Below are 21,089 nucleotides of genomic sequence, written 5' to 3'. Positions count from 1 at the left end.
CTACTTCCAGTGTAAGTCAGATTAAACATGATTTTTCAAAAACAAATTGGGGTCATATTAAAGGGAAAAAATATGGAAACCTTATAATTTGTTAATCTCAAAGAAATGAGTTCAACATAAGTAATCTGACAGAACAGAAACTGCACAGTTATTTTCCTGAGAACTCCTGCTCTCCCCACTTAGAGTTTCTCAGCCACGAAGTAGGATTCTTTTAAAACTAAGGATTTATTAGCAGTTTTTAATTTTAAACTGAAAGTTTGTTTTCTTTGATTCTAGGGCTCAATTAAGGACCAACTCAAAGCATATGGAGCCCTTACTGAGAATGTGACGAGGAAATACACCCGTCAGATTCTGGAGGGGGTCCATTACCTGCATAGTAATATGATTGTCCATAGAGACATCAAAGGTGGGTCATGATTTACTTTTTACTTTAAATACAGTTCAGTGTGAGTTTGAATGAAAGAAATGTCATCATGGCCTTGGACATTTAAGGTAATATATTTACCTGTAAACTACCATAGGAAAACTCTTACACTGCTTTCTCATGAACTCTGTCAGTGTCCAGTCAGTCTAGTTCTGCAGTTCAGATTTTTTTCTTGAATGATAGCTTTGCTGTAAGGACCCAGAGAATGCGTTTCGTTCAGAAACCCTAGAATACTGTGGGTGTCGGCGAGTGTGTTGACCAGGCCTAGCATGGTGAGTAGAGGCCCTGCCACCACAGAGTTGGATTACAGCTTGGACTTTATCTGCTATTCACTATTATATTATAATATAATATTCACTATTAGCATTGGATATGCTAATCTTTCTGTGTCCTCATTAATCTTTCCATCCCCTTCTCTCCTTTATCCTTCATCTTTTTCTTCTCTCCCCATATTGAAACCCCTAGTTTCTGGAAATGGAGCCCAGGAAATTGCATATACTAGCCCAAGTTCTCTATCCTTGAAATGTACCTACTGTTCCCTCACTATTTATTCCTAAGCGAGAGTCAGTAGTATTCATGGGATTCTTGAAAGAATCAAATATGCTAACACGTTGCAATATTTAAGACAATTTCTGGTGCTTGCTACTTAAAGTTTAGCTAGTGTGACGACATACTTTGTGTTGCAGTCCATGGAAGTCCTGGGAATAGATGGCGTGAAGGAAGAAAGAGGAGGAGGGGAAAGACCCCACACTGAGCTCTGGTGAACTCCAGCTAGGAAAGTCCACATTTCCCCTAAGGATCAGATACAGAAATGAGAGTCCTCAAATCACCGTACTGTTGAACCCGAGTTTCTAAACACTGAGTATGACCCAAAATTTAGAATTAATTACTGAATTAAAATCACTGAATTAAAAAGTAATGTATCCATATAATATTTAGTCATTGATCTTTGTTGGCACTTTTACAAGTTCCCAGACTTTTGTTCTCCTATATGTGTGGTGCATCCTGACTGTCCACATGAGGCCAATCATCTCTGGAGATTGAACACTAATTTCTAATATGAGTCTAATATGTAGAGTTCCCGAGGCAGAGGACATACACCAGACTGGGGCTATAAAACCTGATAGCTTAAAGAACGTATAAAGACATTATTCAGTTAGGAAATCTATTCTGTCAGCCATCTTCTCTTTGGCTCCTATAATGAGGTAAGAGAAGAAACAGAAGGAGCCATCTTCTGTACACATAGATCTAATCTTCCCAGAATATATGATGACCTGCCTTGGTCAGGTGAGGGGATGGAAGCAAGCTGATAAATAAATATTACCAGACAAATATACTGATAAGGGAGAAAATAGGCCCTCAAGCTTGTAAATTTAAGCATGACAGAAGGAAAATGGTGGTCACCAAGTGGCAATGTAGTGCTATTTGTTTTCTACAATATACCTTTTGATTGCTCTATGTCTTTTAATTTTTATGAACAACCTAGAAGCGGCAAAAGGAAAGATAAAGATAATTGATTTTGTGTAATTTCAGACCTGCGGAATCATTACTATTAGGACACTTACTAATTTCTGAAGACTATCCTACCTCTCCTCTCATCTTCCTTCTTCTTGCCCTCTCCCAGTCCTTCATTCTCCTTTTCCTTCTCTCCTAAAGCCATCACCTTTTACTTACGTGTGTGTGTGTGTGTGTGTGTGTGTGTGTGTGTGTGTGTGTGTGTGTAACACACGCATGCTATTAGTGCCGCAGTACGTGCATGGAGGGCAGAGAGCAGCTTGGAGGAGTGGGTTCTCCCACCATATGTGTCACAGCTACGGTCCTTTTACTCATTGAGCTATCTCTCTGGCCCTGTTCTTTATCTTTTACCCTTTCAGGAAGCTATACTGTTGTCATGGTGGCAACATGCCTTTAGTCAGAGGCAGCAGAGGCATGTGGATCTTTATGAGTTTAAAGCCAGCCTGGTTTATATATTGAAAAAATCAAAGGAACTATACTATTGAAGACCAAATAGTTACTAAAAGAACACTTTTTTAAAATGGCTTTATTTGTGTGTAGAGGTGGGTGGTGGGTAAATGCACGAGTGTGTGCGCACACACGTATGCACGGAAGGCAGAAGAAGACAGGAAATGTCCTACTCTGTTTCTATCTTGTTTTCTTGGGTGAGCATCTTCACTGAGTCTGTAGCTTACCACTCTCCAGCCAAGCTGGCAGGCTAAGAGTGCTCCCGGCCTCCTGCAGTGTGCATGTGGGTTCCGGTTCTCAACTTAGGTTGTCATGCTTGAATGACAGGCACCCTTACTTACCCTTAATGTCTTTTGTTTTGTTTGGTTTGAGTCTTTTGCTGGTTTTGAGGCAATATCTCTTTATAGTCCAGGTTAGTGATTTGGAATTCTGCCTTTGGCTCCTGAGTACTGAGATTACAGAGCTTTGCCAGCAAGCCCAAGTAGGACATAGACATGTACACCTACGTGCACGCGCACACCACACTTCAGCCTGTATACTGCTGACAGACAGCAGATCATAATGACTACTTGGGATGCAATTTGCAAAATCTAAACTAAGGTTTAAGCAAGCAACAGGGTTTTAAATTTTTCTTTGTAATTGCAAACGAGAAGACTGTTTGAGAGACTTAGGTTAGGCAGTCTTTTTTTTTTTTTGGTTCTTTTTTTCGGAGCTGGGGACCGAACCCAGGGCCTTGCGCTTCCTAGGCAAGCGCTCTACCACTGAGCTAAATCCCCAACCCCGGTTAGGCAGTCTTTTTTAAAATTTTTTATTATATATTTCTTTACTTAGATTTCAAAGGTTCTTCCCTTCCTGGTTTCCTGTCCATAAGCCCCCATTCCCTCCCATCCCCCACCCCATACGGGCCTTCCTCCTATACATCCCCCCTACTGCCCCCCCCCCTATTAGATTAGGCAGTCTTAATACATGGATCTTACTTGGAGGGTTCTTTTTTGCTGTAAAAAAATGAATATAATATTTTTTATAATATTAAATACTAAGCCTTTATCTTTTAAAGATATTTACTTTATTATTCTCACTGTCTTGAGTTTGCCTTAGATATTATGTGAAAAGAGGGAGTATGTGTCATTAATTTGGGACAGTTACCTACTTGCATGCTGGATCTGCGTAATGGGAATACAAACAGTTCTTTCTATTCTTGTATGTGTTTGAAAGTCTGATTTTTAATTTACTAAAATATAAGTAGTTTTAAAAGATAGAAACTATATTAGTAACCTGACTACCTATCTTTTTCCTCAACTCCTGCTGTGGGTGAGGATTGGTTCAGTATTGATGCCACCTCCCTAGAGATGACTCTTCTTATCTGTGGAGAGAGAGAGAGAGAGAGAGAGAGAGAGAGAGAGAGAGAGAGAGAGAGAGAGAGAGAGAGTGTGTGTGTGTGTGTGTGTGTGTGTGTGTGTAGGTGTCCTTCCTTGGTTGTAGGCACTAAAGCCTGGCTTATGAAGCATGTGCTGTCTCAGCTACTAGGAAAACTGAGATAGGTTTGGGAGTGTTACTTGAGCCCAAAAGTTCAAGTTGCCAGTCTGAACAACATGTCAAGAGCACATCTCAAGCAAACAAAAGTCCATTTTGCTTCTTTGTCATTAAATATTCTAGAGATGGTTGGGTACTTTTTGAGTGCATTTTTACACACTAGAGGGTAGGAGACCACAAGTAAGTAGGGCTCCATCTACACTGAGATCATTGGTAGGTCAGACATTTATGCTTGATAGGCTTTGAGAAGAGGAGAGGCATCCTCAACCTCTTGGGAGAATTACTGCTGGGAAGGCTGGGGGGTTTTCTGGGAAAGTAGAAGCTCATTGTGAAGATGGAGAATACACATTCTCCACGGTTTGTAATGTAGATTATCTGCACTGTCCTGCCTTCTCCATAGAGATCATTAAAAGAAAAGGTGAAGTCTCCCAGTGCTGGCAAGACTGAGTCAGGAGGTTTGAGGCAAGTCTCATCTATAAAGACTTAGATTAAAAATAACAACAGCAACAACAACCTTAAAATACAGCTAGTGCATAAATAATTTGGAGTAGGCATATGATCCTAGTTTTGATTATGAAGGTACTTTTAGAAGTTCCTGAGGAAAAGCTGGCTTATCAAGAAAATAGTCTTCAGCCATGGACTTCTTGCTTTATAGCAAACAAGTGGAGCAGAGCCTTTCTTGGTGTTTAGCCCTTTCTCTTTTCTTTTCACTTCACCTGCCCCTGTCCTATCCTTTATAAGAGAAACTCACTAGCTTCTGAAACATACCTGGCTAAGTAGTGTACAAACAGCAGATGCTGAATGCAAGATAAAAAGGATTTTCAAGGCACTGCTGAGAGTGGACAAGCAGCCTGATTTGGAGGCAGACTAGGATCTACAAAGTAATTCTCTGTCACTTACCTGCATTCTAGAAGGCCAATACCATCACTGAAATAAGTCTATTTCTTATTTGTTAGGAGCGAATATCTTAAGGGATTCCACGGGCAATATCAAACTAGGAGACTTTGGAGCTAGCAAACGACTTCAGACCATCTGTCTCTCAGGCACAGGGATGAAGTCTGTCACAGGCACGCCATATTGGATGAGTCCGGAGGTCATTAGTGGAGAAGGCTATGGCAGAAAAGCAGATATCTGGTAAGTTTGGATGTTAGATTTACCTGGAAAGTTATCTTATTTTTCTCCACATTTAAAATGGCCAGTTTAAATTACCCTTGTACCTTGGAAGCAGAATATATGAATCGTAAGTATCATCGCCATTTCAGTTATTCTGGACAAGGCAGCCTTACTACACATTGCAGTCTTTGAACCCCTTGTTCCTTCTTTGGAAGGGTTTGGTCTTAAGCAAACCTCAGCATTAAAGGCTCTTCTCTCCCCAACCAAGTTTTAACTACTCTTGGTTATCAGCGTCTTCACCCCAATAACTTTTAACTACTCTTGGTTATCAATGTCTTCACCCCAATAACTTTTAATTACTCTTGGTTATCAATGTCTTCACCCCAATAACTTTTAAACTACTCTTGGTTATTAGTGTCTTCAAAACAAACCAAAAATGATTCAGTGATTTTTTTTTCTCTAAATTACAAAGCCATGTTTAAACTTATGAAAACAGATTGATAGCTTCCTGTATGATGGTTGAGCTTACAAATAATGATTGGGGTAAAAGTGGGTCATGAGGTCACCTGAGGAGATTAACTCACCACTTGCTCCTGACCATTCCCACCCAGCCTGACACAGAGCTCGACTTCTCACCACTGATATGGGGCTGTCAAACTCTACAAACTTTCGTTATGCAGGTATTTACCTAAGAATGTAAAACCATACAGGGAGGTGGCGCAGTTCTGACAGGTCTTCATGTAATTTCTGCTTCTGTGCTTGAAGGGCAGGACATCTCCATTAATAGCTGACTTATTGCATCACCAGGTTTTCCAAGGATCTTGAGTGACAGCTCATATAATTATTTATAATAAACGACTGCTTTACAGAAATAGAGACTGTTGCTATGGTGGTGATTTTATGTGGTCTCTTCATAATATGTTTAGCTCTTCTATTGTTTTTAGAAGATACATTTTACTGGATTCTGCACAATTTAAGGTATCTGTGAGTCTCCCACATAAGGAAGAAGAGAAATTATGTTGGTGCCTATACCCCTGGCAGGGCTGTGTGTTTAGTCATTAGTGCCTTAAAATTGAATTGATAAATTACATAATTTTTAGTTAGATTATAAGATGGCCATTCCTACTTCCCAACCAGAAAAAAAATATGCATTTTAGGAACTCAAATGCAAGTAATTTATAATGCCTGTATTCTTTATAGGATGGAGACAAAATTAGTATCATGTTAGAAAATGATCTAAAACAAAAATAATAAAAGTTCTTTGCCTAATCATACATTTATGATTGATTATAGATAATTATGATATATTTTAATTAAAGTGTATATGTTGCTCCAGCCTTTCATTGATTTTCATGTTTGAATTATAGTTTTATTAAATTAACCTTTGAGTGAAACATTGTATTTGTAATAAATAATATCAAAGTATACATGGCCTTCATGGCAGTGTCTCATTTTCCTGGCTAACCAGCTTTCGTTCCTGGTGTTACTGTTTGGTTAATACTCCTTTTATTTCCTTTTAGGAGCGTAGCATGTACTGTGGTGGAGATGCTAACTGAAAAGCCACCTTGGGCTGAATTTGAAGCAATGGCTGCCATCTTTAAGATCGCCACTCAGCCAACAAACCCAAAGCTGCCACCTCATGTCTCAGACTATACCCGGGACTTCCTCAAACGGATTTTTGTAGAGGCCAAACTCCGACCTTCGGCCGAGGAGCTCCTGCGGCACCTGTTCGTGCATTGCCACTAGCAGCCAGCGTCCTCCACCCGCCCGCCGCCACCGCCACCGCCACCTTCTCTCTTACTGCACTTTCCTTTTTTATAAAAAGAGAGATGGGGAGAAAAAGACAAGAGGGAAAATATTTCTCTTGATTCTTGGTTAAATTTGTTTAATAATAATAGTAAACTAAATTTTTTATATTTAATCTTTTTTTCTTTTCAAGAACTTGAAACTTCTTTTTTTATTTTTAAAGATTTTTATAATGTACTGATGTGGTTCAGAGCTATAACGCACTTTAGTACATAGTTGCTCCTTTTAGTACAAACAAATCATTTGGAATATATAAAGATTGTAGTCTTGCCCAGTATCACTGACATGGAAGACAAAGAGAAGACAGTGATGTACAATTTGTAGTTGTTAGTGATAGTATTTAAATAGATCCTTCTTTGTGGGGTTGAGCCCTAAACTTGGGTTTAGGGTAGGTACTCATTGTAAAGAATATAGGTTTCTTCTTTTATCTGTATTCTTTAGATCCTCAACTCTATCTGTCAAGCTTTTTTGCTCAGTAGGAATCTTGAATAGAAGATACGAATCTCTAAGAGGTATGTTGTTAATCCCAATCAGTATACGAGATGACTATACTATATTAGAGCTGTGTTAATGGGCTCTATAAACCTTGAGAGACAGCTTTCTGCTTTAAAATATTGTTGTATTTGGAAGCAGATATGTGAAAGCCAATGAATAAATTCAGCTAAAACACAGACGACTGCTCATTAAATGTATGAGCAGTAGAAGAGACAACATTTGCCAGTCAGTAGAAAAATAACAGAAAAAAGAACTAAGTGTTATTTAGTATATTTTAAACATTATTTACTTGAGGTGAAAGTCCCAAAATGGAGGGAACTGAGAAATAATAAAAATTGGGTTTATATGATAGCTTCTTATTTCTACCCCCTGGTTTCCCATTAGATAACAGTCTTTAGCTCAAGTACCCACCTGTTAAAGCTCCTGTCATGAAATAAAACTCATGTTCTTTACTAAAACAGAGGCTCCTCAGAAGAGTAAACATCAGGGAAAACAGTGAGATTGGTGGTGGGGAGTCGTTGTTTCACTTCACTTGGCATTTGGCAATGCCTGGAGACACTTTGTTGCCATAACTTGCAAGGTACTACTAGCATCCAGTGGGCAGGGTTTGCAGGTGCTGCTGAGTAGACTGTAGAGTTAGCCTGCCACAGACAAAAGTGCCTAGGATGGAAACCAAGCAGCCATTCACAAAGCAGTCAAACCAGAGTTCAGAGGACCCGTGTAGGGCAAATGAGGGTTTCTTAAGAGCAGATCATTAGTCAGAGGGAGTGGCCTCAGCTCTTAGCAGATAATGAATGGTCAGTCTTTGACAGCTGCTGGTTGCACTTGAATCACTAACTCACTTTAGAAATAATGAATTTGAGTATTCAACTCTTTGAATTTAGCATCTCTGTATATTTTTTTTCCTTAAAAGTAGCTCCTCCTTCTAGGTCAAGAAAAGTACACCAAAACATAGTGTTTACTGGCAGTGTGGAGGGTAAAACACTGCCAGGTATTTCCAGTGTAAACATCTCCTTGGAGCCGTGTCTTAAATGCAAAGACTGTGCTGGAAAGGATCCTGCCATCTCTAGAAGAATTATGAGACTTAAAACGTGAAAGTGTCAGGAATTTGGCCACTTGCAAATTTTTCAACATTAAACCAAGTGCTAATTATTTTATTTTTCAAAAGTCTAGAAGATAACAAGTCTTCTAGGAGACCCTGAATGTGATGCTTTATCAGAAGGGACTAAATAAGATATTCTAATTTTGTTGTTGTTATTACAAGGTATGTTTACTTAGAATTTTTTAAGTACTTTGCTTTTGAAGTTATGTAGATCTGACTTTAGTGTGTCAAGATCCTACCTGGCAGACCCTATAATAATTTTTGAAATTCCAGTAGACTGAGAGTTAAAGCACAATTAGTTAACTCTTCTCCTGTACTCTGTAAATTAAATGAAGCCCCTTGCAAAGAACACTCGTCAGGTGCCTCCACCCTTAGCAAAATCAGTTGCCTGATCTTAATGCTGGAGACCTAGTGTATAGGTGTATTGTAATTTCTTTATCCTTTATAAGTGAGGGCATCTTTTCTACTTGAGCAAGATTATGGTACCTGGATTGCTGGTTTCTTTATTTTGTTGTTTCTTTGTCTCTTAGTGTGGTTGTGGTTTCCCTTTGGCTCATTTTTGGTCCATCAGGGTAACGTGCAGTACAGAAGAGATACATACACTCTTCAAAAAGATACCTGCACACTGGAACTCAAAGCAAATTGTTAGCTTGTTAACAGTCTCCTCTTTTTTTTTTCTAAATTCACCAGTAAATAGCTGCATCGGAATAAAAAAGTATAAAGACTTGGAAATAGACTAATAGTATACAGAGCTATTATATTAAATATGATGTGAATTTATTTCAGACCAGTTGTGAAGGTACCAAAAAACACAATGAAAATTAATATATATATACCCTGCTAGAGCAAAAAAGCTTGAAGTAGGTAGGGGTATGGAAGGCCAATAGTAAATGTAAAAGAATGAAATTTTTGAAAGGAAACAATGTTGTAAAAGGAAGAAAAATACTACACTCCATGCTTTTTTCTGCCTAATGGTATGGATTAACAGATGAAGTTTAAATGGTAACAATTACTCTAATTTTTTTTAATTACTCTAAATGTTTTTTTTAAATGCACAACTGATTCTTTGGTACTGCAATGTTTCTTTGTGGCTAGAAAATGGCCAGACTGCTGACTTTGTGCCTTTAAATGCATTCTGCATTGCCAGTAGCAGACTCGGTGCTGGAGCAGACCAGGAGCAGCGTCAGTGTGCTTCAGGAGCACCTTCTGCAGGGCCCGGGAGCCCAAGCGGGGTGAGGGGATTAAGTCAGGTGGAGACCTTTACAGTGAAACAAAAGTAGTTGAATAAAAATTGACAAACGTAACTAATACAGTTTTAATGGATTGGTATTTAAGTTTTGAGGTTTTAGAATGAATACCTTGAAAATTTTCAGCACTTTTCCTTGTTTACAAAAATATATTTTTAACTTTAAAAACATCTATGACTATTGCCTTAGAAAGTATTAAGAGGCACAATCTACAACATATGAGAAGTGGAATATTGCACATGCTGGACTATAAAAGATAAAGCTCTTATTTCAGAATAAATGTAATTGGCTTTCATTTGAGTCTTACCTTACTCCCATTAGAAGTTACACAAAAAGAGTAAAAGTATATCTTTAGAGTATCTCTCTACTAAGTTCTGACATTGTCAGGTCTGAGCTGTATTGTTCTGAAATAGTGCTGTTAGAAGATTGAGGAATCACTAAAATCAACCCTGAATAGATCGGCAGTACGATGCAGACTCCTGGGTTAATGGCAGGGTTCACGCCAGTGGTTTCATTTGGGTCTGAAGACCTTTATATAAACTCAGCTGGAGACAACCAGATCTACAAATACTCAGTCTTATTTTAGTTGTGGTTTTGGAGTCAGGGTTCTCACATGTGTTTCAGGCTGGCCTGGAACTTAATGCTCCTGCCTCTGCCTCCCAGGTGCTGGGAAAGCAGGCATGTCCCACCACACCCAGCTTTGCCCAGTTTTCAATCTTTCTTATTTTCTCAACAGTTGTGATATACTGTGTCACATTAAATTAATATCCTTATATCAGGAAATTACCATTGAGGATCACGGCAGACAATTAATTTATGGCATACCGTAATTCTGAAAGTTTAGCAGTGATGTTTAAAATGCTAGGACTTTTATATGAAAAAGAAGAATTTTGGATAGTTGTTGGCTAGTATGGACTCCAAAGATATTAACAAGAGGATTAAAGTAAAAGAATCTCTATATCCCAGGTCAGACAGCCTTTCTGTCAGAACTGCTCTCACTGTACAACACAGCCCAGCTTGTTCTGGGACAATGGAGCATCTATTCCTTAGCACACTGTATTGGGTTCTCCCTGACCCCAGCTGTTGTTAAGTTTTTGTTTTAAAGAAAAAATATCCAAAACATTATTTTGGTTTCTAGGTGTTGAAATACTGAAAAAGTTTTGCTAGAGGGTGAACTCGTCAAGTGTTACTTATGCGAAGGTCAGATTCTTTTGATATCCTATTAAATTTAGCATTTACTTTTAGATGTGACATTCATATTTATTTGATTTTAACACTGGTTAAAGTTCAATGAAAAGCAATTTGTTAATTTTTAGTAGTGCCTTTTTCTCTGTATGCCTTAATTTTATTTTCTATTTGTAATTCAGATTACCTAACAAAAAAAGAATTTTCCAAAATCGCTAGGCCTCAAGAGCTTCTTTGGCCTTGGTCTATGTGTTGGCCCCTATGTGTTTCTTAATGCGTATTTCCTCCTCCTACCCAGTCTACCTCCTTTAAAAAAATGTTAGGAGAGAGCAGTAGCATTTGTCTGACTGCAATCTCCACTAGATGTGAATTCCTAAATAAATATAGAAAGGTATTCTCATTCGAAAAGACATAGTAAAATGATTTTTTGGGTTGAGTACTTGATTTTCAGTCATACTGGCACTGCTCAAGTTCTTTCTGTATTATTGTTTGGTTGTGGTTTTCCTAGAACTAGGGCAGTTGTTTTGTCCTAAAGAGCTCCTATAAGTGTTTCATGAAGGTTGAGGCGATGAGCAAGAAATCCAGGGACAACAAACTCTAATCCTTAGTGTGTAACATTTGACCAATACTCTAGCTTACTGTTCTGTGAAGTGTGTGTGTGTGTGTGTGTGTGTGTGTGTGTGTGTGTGTGTGTGTGTGTAGTAGGTGCAGGGGTAGGAACGTGTAGTTGTTCAGTTAGATCTGTCTCTCTTCTTGGAAGAACAGCTGAAAAATGTCTGATTTACTATATGGGATGAGAAAGGTCATCCTCAAGTAGTCATGCCAGGACATTTTCCATAAGTAGCTAGTATGAATAATTGTTAATAAAGGTATTTATTGTAAGTTGCCAAGCTCTGAATTGCTAAAAGTAGGTTAAAATTCAATTTGTTTGTTTGTGTCTGTAGTAATTAACTTATATATAATTCTTCAATAGAAAGTATGGAATCTTACATATTTCTTCATGAACTTTTTGGAGTAGAAATTCTGCCAGACATTATCTAAACAAGCTTCCTTAGTTTACCAAGCCATCAAAAGGCAATGTTCTTATACCTCTTGTTGGTTGCTGGGGAAGGTGTGCTGTGAGCCACTGTCCACTTCACCCTCATCTTTAGTGCTGCTTCCACTTCTGCCATTGTCTGACAGGATGCTGTGCGTGCTGTGGGAATACCTGGGCCATCCTCCTTTCCATTCTCGCTGTCAGAGCTGGAGATGGATAGCTTTCATGGGAACCAAGACTTCTTTTCTCAGAGGTACTGATAGTGGTCATGGCTGAGCTTCAGGAAGACAAGGGAGGAGTCATAGCTATAGTGAAGAAGAGAATGAGTTGTATCCATTGCCTGGAGACAGTCTCATAGAATTCTTCATGTTTTTGTGTATTTTAACAGACAGTGGTAAGGTATTATGTTCCCAACAGCAAAGACATCAAACAAGAGAATACTCCTGTCCTTCTGCCTGGTGATGTTTGTTTGTACCTCAGTCTGTATTGCCAGAATCACTTTAAACCAAAGCTTTTGTATTCCCTGCATACATAGCCAAAATGATTAGCCCTGATACATTTGCCCATGTGTGAGGTAATAGTGTCTGAATGGTAGAGCAGATGCTAGTAGACTTTGTTGCCAATCTTCTTCTCCTTAAGGAATAGGACAGGTGCTAAGAGTCTGCATTAGACATGCAGAATCCTTGCTACTGTGGAGCTCATAGACACTGCGGACCTAAGTTCTTCAGCGTGCCAGGCTCACCCACACCCTTTGACCCCTGGTGTGAGATTTGTGTTGACGTCTGATGCCTCAGGTGGGTGGCTCATCGTCTTTCTAGTGTCTTAACATTTAGGAGTTTGTGTTTGACGTAAGGGACTTTCAACACTGCTGTGAAGAGAAGTAGGTTATGAACTGGTCTGCTTTGTGCCACAGACATTTGGAACGTACGGAAGGAAGCGTCTGCTCCCTCTTCTTTAAACCTTATAGAATCTGACCCCCACTGAGGATTTATGGGTCTTGTAATGCCAGTTGAGAAAAGTTTATGACTATTCTGAAAAGCACTTTGTATTCGTTTATTTGTATTTAGAACTTTAAAAAAATCCTGTATATTCAATGATTTTAGCATTAGCATCACTTAGAACAGAAGATAAGTAATTAATTATGTTAAACTCTAGTAGATGCATTGACTCCAGAATATATTTGACATGTTCTCAGTTATCCAAAGACTTTTTTCCTCCTCGCAGTAAGGAGAGTAGACTAGTGTGGGACTCTACAAGCCAGAAAGGCTTATGGGCAAAAGGAAGTGGGCCAAACCCTTGTCAATTAAAACCATATTGTCTAGGGATGAGAATACTTCTTTATAGACAGTTTTTTAATAATTAGTAAGTAAAAGGTTTACATTTCTTCCATTGCTGTTGGTTTTAAAATTTAGCCTGCATTCTGAAATATCTTAACAAAGTTAATACCAAAAACACCTTTAATGTCTGACATCTCTTATATTTTATGTGGTTGTTTTTACTCATTGTAAATAAACTTGGATAAATTTGAAAATAAACTTTTATCTTGCAAACTATGATTATAAATTTGTAAATTTACCCTTTGACTTAATGTACATTTAAAATGTATCCATTAAATTCTCTATATTTAATGTATTATTTTCGGCAAATGTTTTTAATCTCAGTTGAATACTGGGCAGTTTATAATTATGTACAAATATTTTTTGTTTTCTATCAATGTTGACTTTTTGCACATTTTCAAACATTTAATTTGTACACTGATTTATATGACCAATAATTGTTGAGTGACTGAGAATCATGAGTGTGTGCATTGAACTACTGTCTTTGTGTTTGCACTTCTCCCTAGATGTAGCCCTCAGTTTCTGTGCTGCTATGACCCTTAGTAGGATGACCTTCTTGCTTTTGCAAAGTCACCTGTGTGTGGTCCTGCGTTTGTTGGAGAACTCAGGAGTTCAGTGTTGCAGTCTAATTTTGTCCTGTATTCTGAATCCATTCCTAGGTTGAAAGTATTCTGTGTGTATCAAGAGATATGTGTGTGTGTGATGTCCTTTTCTTTGTGTAGACACATGTATATATCTTAGTAAATTCTTATTTTCATTTCATTTCTACAATTTTAAGAACTTTATGATAATTAAATATGTGTAAAGGCTTTCTGAAAGATTATTTACTATATATATACACTATATTTTCAGCTGGCTGGTCAAATTATTTTTTAAATTTTGGTTTTAACCATTTGAGCATTTGTAGTTCCAGAATTGGATACAAATTTTGCTTAGAGCTCAGTTAAAATACTCTTGCAACTAACAGCATTTTGGGGTAGGGTGGGGGGAGATTGTTAAGCAGTAGCAAAACACATTGTCCACTAACAAGGTCTTTGACCTCTCAAAGCTGTTAAAAAATGTGAGCAACTAAATCGTCTTGAAGACATGTTGAGACTTTTACATTTCCAGTTGTCTGACTATTGTTTTGAATATTTCCTTTATTTCCAAAGTTTTCATCTTTCCCTCACTGAGCAAGGTTAGACCAAGTTGATGAAACAGTGCATTGGCGTTCTGTGATCCCTCACAGTGGATTACCAGTGTGGTAGGGATCTCCAAGTACATAGTGTCTTTGTACTGTACTGTGGGTTTTAAGCAACTGGCAGAAAGAGCTAGAAATTAGGTTTCCATCTGACAGCGTTACTGTATTCAATAGAAGTCTCCTAAAAGTATGTGGTGGCGTAAGGTTATCTGTTAGGAATAAAGTCTGCAGTTCAAGCTGACTATCACTAGTGTATTGTGTTGAAAGGAACCCATGTGAGTAGCACCTACCCGGAAACCAGACACAGTGTAGTGTGTACCACATTCCACACATTTGGTCTGTTCTTTCAAAATTGTGCTTGTAAAAATGTGTAAAATGTCTTGAGTTTTATAATTTCTATGTATTTTTTCTTGCTGGTAAATAGCTTTTAAATTTTTTAATATAAAAGAAACCATGTTTATATTTTGTTAGTAATGACGACTTTGTTATATGGCAATTTGTGTATTATTGACACATCTTTATTTAGATTTGTCATGCATGAAGGCCTGCGATATTCAGTGCAGTGAAACATACTTCATTCCTATTCATCTTTCGACAGATTGTGGTGCAGAGGCTTACTCAGTAATCTTCTGAACTGTGGGATGGACATAAAGGAATGGTACTTTGAGTGTTAATAAAGCTGGTATTTATTCCCACTGTGATTTGTGTGAATACATATGGTCTTTGACAGTGTATGTTTTCAGAAGTCCCTTCTTGCTTGCTCTTTGGGATACCCAGCCCTTACCTAGAAACTCGTGGTGTGTAAGCCTGTAATGCCCACAAAGCCTGTTTCATGAATCTTTGTGTAGACATGATGATGGCTCAGACTGAATGTTGTAGTGATTAAAAACAAGCACCAGGTTGGGTAAAGTGCTTGCCACACAAGCAGGGAACCTGAGTCCAGTCCTCAGAACTTGGGATGCAGGGAGAGAACCAACCCTGAATATGTCCTCGATTGTGCATGCACACTAAGAAATTCAAACAAGAACAGTCCAAGGCATCCTGTGAAAGAGATTCAGAATTAGAAATTCATTTTATTTCAAGGAGAGAAACAGGGACCGCGTTGTAAATCCACAAAGGATACAAAAGAGCCAAAGCAGGCACAACTTGACAGAAACAACCTGGAGACAGCCTTAGCTATGCAGTATCCTGATGGGGGAAGGGGATTCAGATTCCACTTGTTAGGACAGCCCTAGCCCTCATGAGCCTCAAATCTAATTATGGGTTTGGAAAGACAGTGATTCGTCTGGTAGATGGGCCATCAGAGGAGACAATTCCCATTTGTCACATTGTGTGACTGGATACTATTTTGAGAGTGACTCCTATGTTAAAACCCAAGGTTCCATAGGGGCCATTTTTGCTTAGTGGTCCCTGCCTGTGTAAGGGAAGGTTCAAAGGCAGCTGTGGTGAGCACTGTGGCTGGATACTGACAAACTGAAGAGTGTATGTGGCAGGAGGCTGACTAAGGTGGGGAAATGCACAGGGAGAGACAGCTTTGTCCTCTGTGGTCTGAGAACAATTGACAGTAATCCTCGGTTTTGATAACTGACCCTGAAGTCAGTGCATAGAATCAAATTCTGAAAGCTACCTATCTAGTTCTGTGTGCTAGAGGCCAAGAACTCTGAAGTTTCAGGGCTGGCTACACATGCATCCCTCCAGCAGTATGATTAATACTCCTCTATAGGCTTTGAAAGTATGAAGACAGGTCCTCCATCTGGATCTATGGCATCCATGTGCCTCTTCCACTCTCTCAGTGAATGTAAGACAACACTCCTGCACCCATCTAGAACATGTATGTAGGCCAGGAGGTTATGACCTGGGAAGTCTCCAGAGGGTGAGAACGTGTCTAGCCCATACAATCCAAAGCTAGGCGTTGCCAGCAGCGGCACCTGAAGCACAAAGTGGAGGCACAGAGAAGGGAAGGGGCTGCTCGTAAACACTGGACACTTTCAGTACTGACTCAGTAGCTGTAAAAACCAAAGGAAAGTGAGTTCACAAATCTAGACAGCTGACTTTCACTCCCCTATGCTTGCTTGCTTTGTGTGTATGTACAGCCACTGATACAAGAGGCTAATGTCAGTTGTCTTAGCATTTCCATCCTTTATTTGGGTGTGTGTGCAAGTGTCTTTCATTTGCTCTCCACCTATTTCTCATTTGAATCCAGAGTCCGTTGATACGGCTTGCTCCAGGGACCTTGTGGTTTTTGATTTTTTGTTAAGATTTATTTATGTAAGTTGAGTGTTTTGCTGCATGCACGTCTCCACCATGAGTGACTGGTGCCTGTAAAGGTCAGAAGAAAGCCTTGGATCCCATAGAACTGGATTTAGGGATGGCTATGAGCCGACTTGTGGGTGCTGGGAAGCCCAGCAACCTCTTTTGGGAGAGCAAGAGGTGCTCGTAGCTGCTGAGCTATCACTGGCCCCCACCCCAGCCCTGGCTTTTACTCGGGTGTTTTCGGTTTTAAACTCTAATCTTTTCACCTTTGTGGTAAGTGTTTCCCACTGAGCCACATCCCTAGCCCCAACCTCACCTTACGTACTAGTCTTGCAACAGGATTTCTCTCTTAAGTCTAGAGCTCATGGATTAGACTGGCTGGCCAGTGAGTCCCAAGGATTCTCCTCTGCCCCTCAGTGCTGGAGTCACAGCTATGTAATTACCATGCCTGCCCAGCTTGTGTGCGTTCTGGGAATCCCAAAATCAAGTCTTCATGTTTGTGCAGCAAGTACTTTCAGTTAATATTCCCAGCTCTTAAAAAAATCCAATTTCATATTGCTTGTCTGCTCTTTTGTTAACAGGAAGGATGTCATCATAACATTTTCATACATATGGCATATTTGTTATTTTCTTCCCTCCTGCCTCTTTCTGGTCCCCTTCTCTTGACCTTCTAATTTCTTATCTAAGTTTTGCTGTTTAAATCATGCCACCTGTGACATTTTATTATGGAACAGCAAACAGATTTGTAACATCTGATTTGCTCCAAATATGAACTCTGCCTAAGGTCCATCATTTTATGAGTCGCTGAAACCAAAAATCTTGGGTGTTACTCTTCCTCCCCACTTCCCATAGTAACCCAGTAGGCAAATCCTATTCACTTCGCTTTCAAAATAAACCCAGAATGAAACCATCTTCATTTCTTTTACTTAGACCTTGTCCAAGATCACTCTACTACTATTTTTTTTTTTTCTTGAAAATGGGTTACATTCTTTGTTGCTTCCACTTTTTCAGGGCTTACAGACATGCTCTACCTACGTGGTGCTGCGGCTGGAACCTGGAACCTGCTAGATAGGAGGGGAAAATTGTTTTGCGCGCGCGCGCACACACACACACACACACACACACACACACAGAGGCAGGCAGCTGACTGAAGCCTTTCCTCTTTCCTTTGTCTTCTTTTAAAACAGGACAACAGTAGGGAGGGGCGTGGTGGTGCACACCTTTTAGCCCAGCGCTCCAGAGGCAGATGGATCTCGAGTTCTAAGTCAGCCGTATTTACAGAACGAGTTCCAGAACAGCCAGGACTATACAGAGAAACCCTGTCTCGGAAAACAAACAAACAAACAAACAAACAAACAAACAAACCCCACAACAAATCAAACATCCGGAAGCCTGTGAGGTCTGACCCTAGCCAATGGGGAAAAGATGTACTTGTTAGTCCCTTCGGGTTCTGGTACACTCTCTTCCAAAACGAATTGCCTTGCTAAATTACTCTTCATACATACCATCCTCGGTGAGACACCAAGATTGTTCTTTGGTTTCTGACATAGGCAAAAATTCTACCAAATAAGCCGCATCCCCAGCCAGGGCCACTCTTTTAGAATGACACTACCCATTTTATTTATGTCAGAACGACGTGTATTTCCCACCTCTCTCGTTCGGAATTTAATTTCCAGAAACCAGGTGTGGTGGAGCACCCCAGTAATCCCAGCTCACGGGAGCCCGGAAAGTTGGTACCACCTTAGCGATCTAAGCAGTGGCCTCAAAAAATAAACAAAAAACGGAGCGAAGGCAGGGAATGGTGAGTCTCAGCACTCGGGAGTTAGAGGCAAGCATATCTCTGAGTTCTTGCCCTGCCTGGTCTATATCGCAAATTTTACACTTTCTAGGCAGGAGCAGTTGCAGCCGGCTGTGTAGCTCCGCTCTTCCGGTCTAAGACTTCAGAGGCGGGACTTCCGACGGCCTGGGGCTATGTTTCCGGCATGTACCGGAAGTTCATACGAAAATTACTCCTGGGGATCAGACGCAGTGTAGTTAGTGTGCAGGCCTGCCTGGTCCTAGAGCTGTTATGGGCAAAAGAGATCGAGTGGACCGCGGTAAGGACTACTTGTAACTGTCATTGTCGTAGGGTTTTCTCCGGCCTGTTGGGTCCGGGAGATGGGGAACTTAGCCGGGCGGGAGGTGTTTGCCGGGTGCCAGGATGCAGGTGGCGCTGGTTTAGGAGTTCTCTTTCCAGAAGTTAACTTGTGAGGTGAAGAGGGAACCCCAGAATCCTGCGGGGCTCACTTCTGTGTCCTCTTTCGCAGACAAGAAGAAATCCAAGAAGAGGCAGTATGAAGAGGAAGAGGAAGACGAAGACGACGCTCCTGGGAACGAGTCTCAGGAAGCGGTGCCCTCAGCCGCTGGGAAACAGGTGGACGAGTCCAGCACCAAAGTGGATGAATATGGAGCAAAGGACTACAGACAGCAGATGCCACTAAAGGGTGACCATACTTCTAGGCCCCTCTGGGTGGTAAGCATGACCGAAAAGTCTGGGTGGCAACTAAATCGTGGACATTCTTACATCTCCCAAATTCAAAAGTGAGAAATGCTGAAGCAGCTGGGAGAGACAGCTGGCATAGGTGCACAGTGGAATAGCTGGTGTGACCTGGTGTTCTCCATTTCACCCCAGCCCACCATATAATGGCCAATTTTATTTGCCTAGTAGCATGATGGGGCAACCAGATAACCCAGGAGATAAAGGCTCTTGCTGTCATGGTAGGAGGAGAGACCCGACTCTGGCAAGTTGTCCTCTGACTTTCACTTTAGAGCTGTGACATGCATGCACTCCACACATAAACATACAACACATGCAGTCAATCAGTAAGTAGCATTTATCTATTCTTTGTGTGTGTGTGTGGTATATGTGCACACCCTGTGCAGGTGTGCAGGGATTGATTACAGAGCCCAGAGACTTATGTGAGGATGCTCCTCTCAGTCACTCGTCACATATTTGCCTAGCGCCCTGGCCAGTGATGCCCTCCCACCTCCTGCCCCAACATTATCAGCCTGCTGGCCCACCCACCTATCCTCAACCATCTCACCTCTGTAGTTCTAGGCATGCACTACCATTCCTGGTATTATACTTAAGTGCTGGAAATTGCAACTCAGGTCCTCATGTGTGCAAGCACTTCATACACTAAGGTAGCTCCCCAACCACTAAATAGTTGTTTTAGATAACTATTTATGCTTTTAAGAAAGTATTTTTAGCAATTTATATATATATATATTATATAATATATTATACATACATATATGTGTGTGTGTGTATCTGTTTCCAGAGGCGGCCCGAAGAGGGTGTCCGATCCCCTAAAACTGGAATTACAGGCTGTTATGAGTTAGCTGATGTGGGTGCTGGGAATGAAGCTTGGCAGGAGCAGCCAGTGCTCTTCACCACCGATCCATCCTTTTAGCTCCTTTTCAAATTAATGGAAGATAGTATTTGGTAGCTAAGTTGGCTTGGCTTAAAATACATAATGTTCTATACTCAATTTGCATTCCAGCCAAAAGGCAGCTTGAGAATAGAAGTTGGGGAAGATTTCTATGTATGGAACGTTGGGAACCTTTTCTCCCTGCTTTTCTCTGTCTAACTATAGGAACAGGACCCCTCCATTGCCTGAAGGATTGATTGCAAGAATATCCTTAGCATTGGACAGCTCACCCTTTTTGATAATGATATGAGAGTCTAGTGATGTAAGAGTAACCCTTATTCACCCGATGTAATTGTTGTCTGGACTGCCTCTGTCTGCTTACCTAGGCCTAGTCCTGGAAACTTCTAGTCTCCATGCCATCTAACCTAGGCCTAGAATGTTTTCCCACCTCTGAGACTTGTAGCTGAATAAGATCACCCTCTCTAGTTCTTTCTGAGCTTTGACTGGCTGGTTCAACTCAGCTGTTCTGGCTTGGACTCTCTTCAAGCTGACTAATTCAATCTGGCTTCTCTCTTGGTTTTTCCTGAATTGTTCTGCTTGACCTCATATATTAACTTTGAGAATCTGTCCTAATCTTTTGGCTCCTCATTCCCTGGCTCATTCTGTCTTCACTGTGTCTAGTTTGTTCTCTCACTGTAATCTGTCTCTTTATAACTGTTCCAGTAAAACTGCCTCCTTCTCCCTCTCTGTGCTGCTCTGTCCCTCTCAACTCTACTGTCCTGCTTTCTCCACAAACACTGTTGTCTTCCTGTACTGGATTCATTCCTCCCTGTACTGTTGGTCTCTCTCATAAGTAGCTTCCCTTTCCTCTCTGGTCTTTGAGAGTTGGGCATATCCTATCCCGTCAAATCTTTCTCAAAATTTGTCAAAAAGGGTTGGGGATTTAGCTCAGTGGTAGAGCGCTTGACTAGCAAGCTCAAGGCCCTGGGTTTGGTCCTCAGCTCCG

At 40.4% G+C, this 21,089-nt stretch overlaps 2 protein-coding genes across 2 annotated transcripts in view; both read left to right on the top strand.

Annotated features, from left to right (window-relative positions):
• The window catches only part of Map3k2 (mitogen-activated protein kinase kinase kinase 2), a 32,239-nt gene extending 23,298 nt beyond the window's left edge, over positions 1-8,941 (top strand). The window contains exons 13-15 of the mRNA XM_032886202.1: positions 277-406; positions 4,876-5,053; positions 6,553-8,941. Coding sequence (XP_032742093.1) covers positions 277-406; positions 4,876-5,053; positions 6,553-6,778 — 534 coding nt within the window. The 3' untranslated portion in view covers positions 6,779-8,941. The remainder of the gene's footprint in view (positions 1-276; positions 407-4,875; positions 5,054-6,552) is intronic.
• Positions 8,942-18,666: 9,725 nt separating this feature from the next.
• Positions 18,667-21,089, top strand: part of Ercc3 (ERCC excision repair 3, TFIIH core complex helicase subunit) — a 30,663-nt gene continuing 28,240 nt past the window's right edge. Inside the window, exons 1-2 of the mRNA XM_032885719.1 lie at positions 18,667-18,769; positions 18,980-19,185. Of these exons, the coding sequence (XP_032741610.1) occupies positions 18,742-18,769; positions 18,980-19,185 (234 nt within the window). The 5' untranslated portion in view covers positions 18,667-18,741. The remainder of the gene's footprint in view (positions 18,770-18,979; positions 19,186-21,089) is intronic.

The sequence above is a fragment of the Rattus rattus genome, chromosome 15 (genome assembly GCF_011064425.1).
Source record: "Rattus rattus isolate New Zealand chromosome 15, Rrattus_CSIRO_v1, whole genome shotgun sequence".
Lineage (NCBI taxonomy): Eukaryota > Metazoa > Chordata > Mammalia > Rodentia > Muridae > Rattus > Rattus rattus.
Note: the sequence above shows the minus strand (reverse complement) of the source record. Positions and strands in the feature narration are given on the sequence as shown.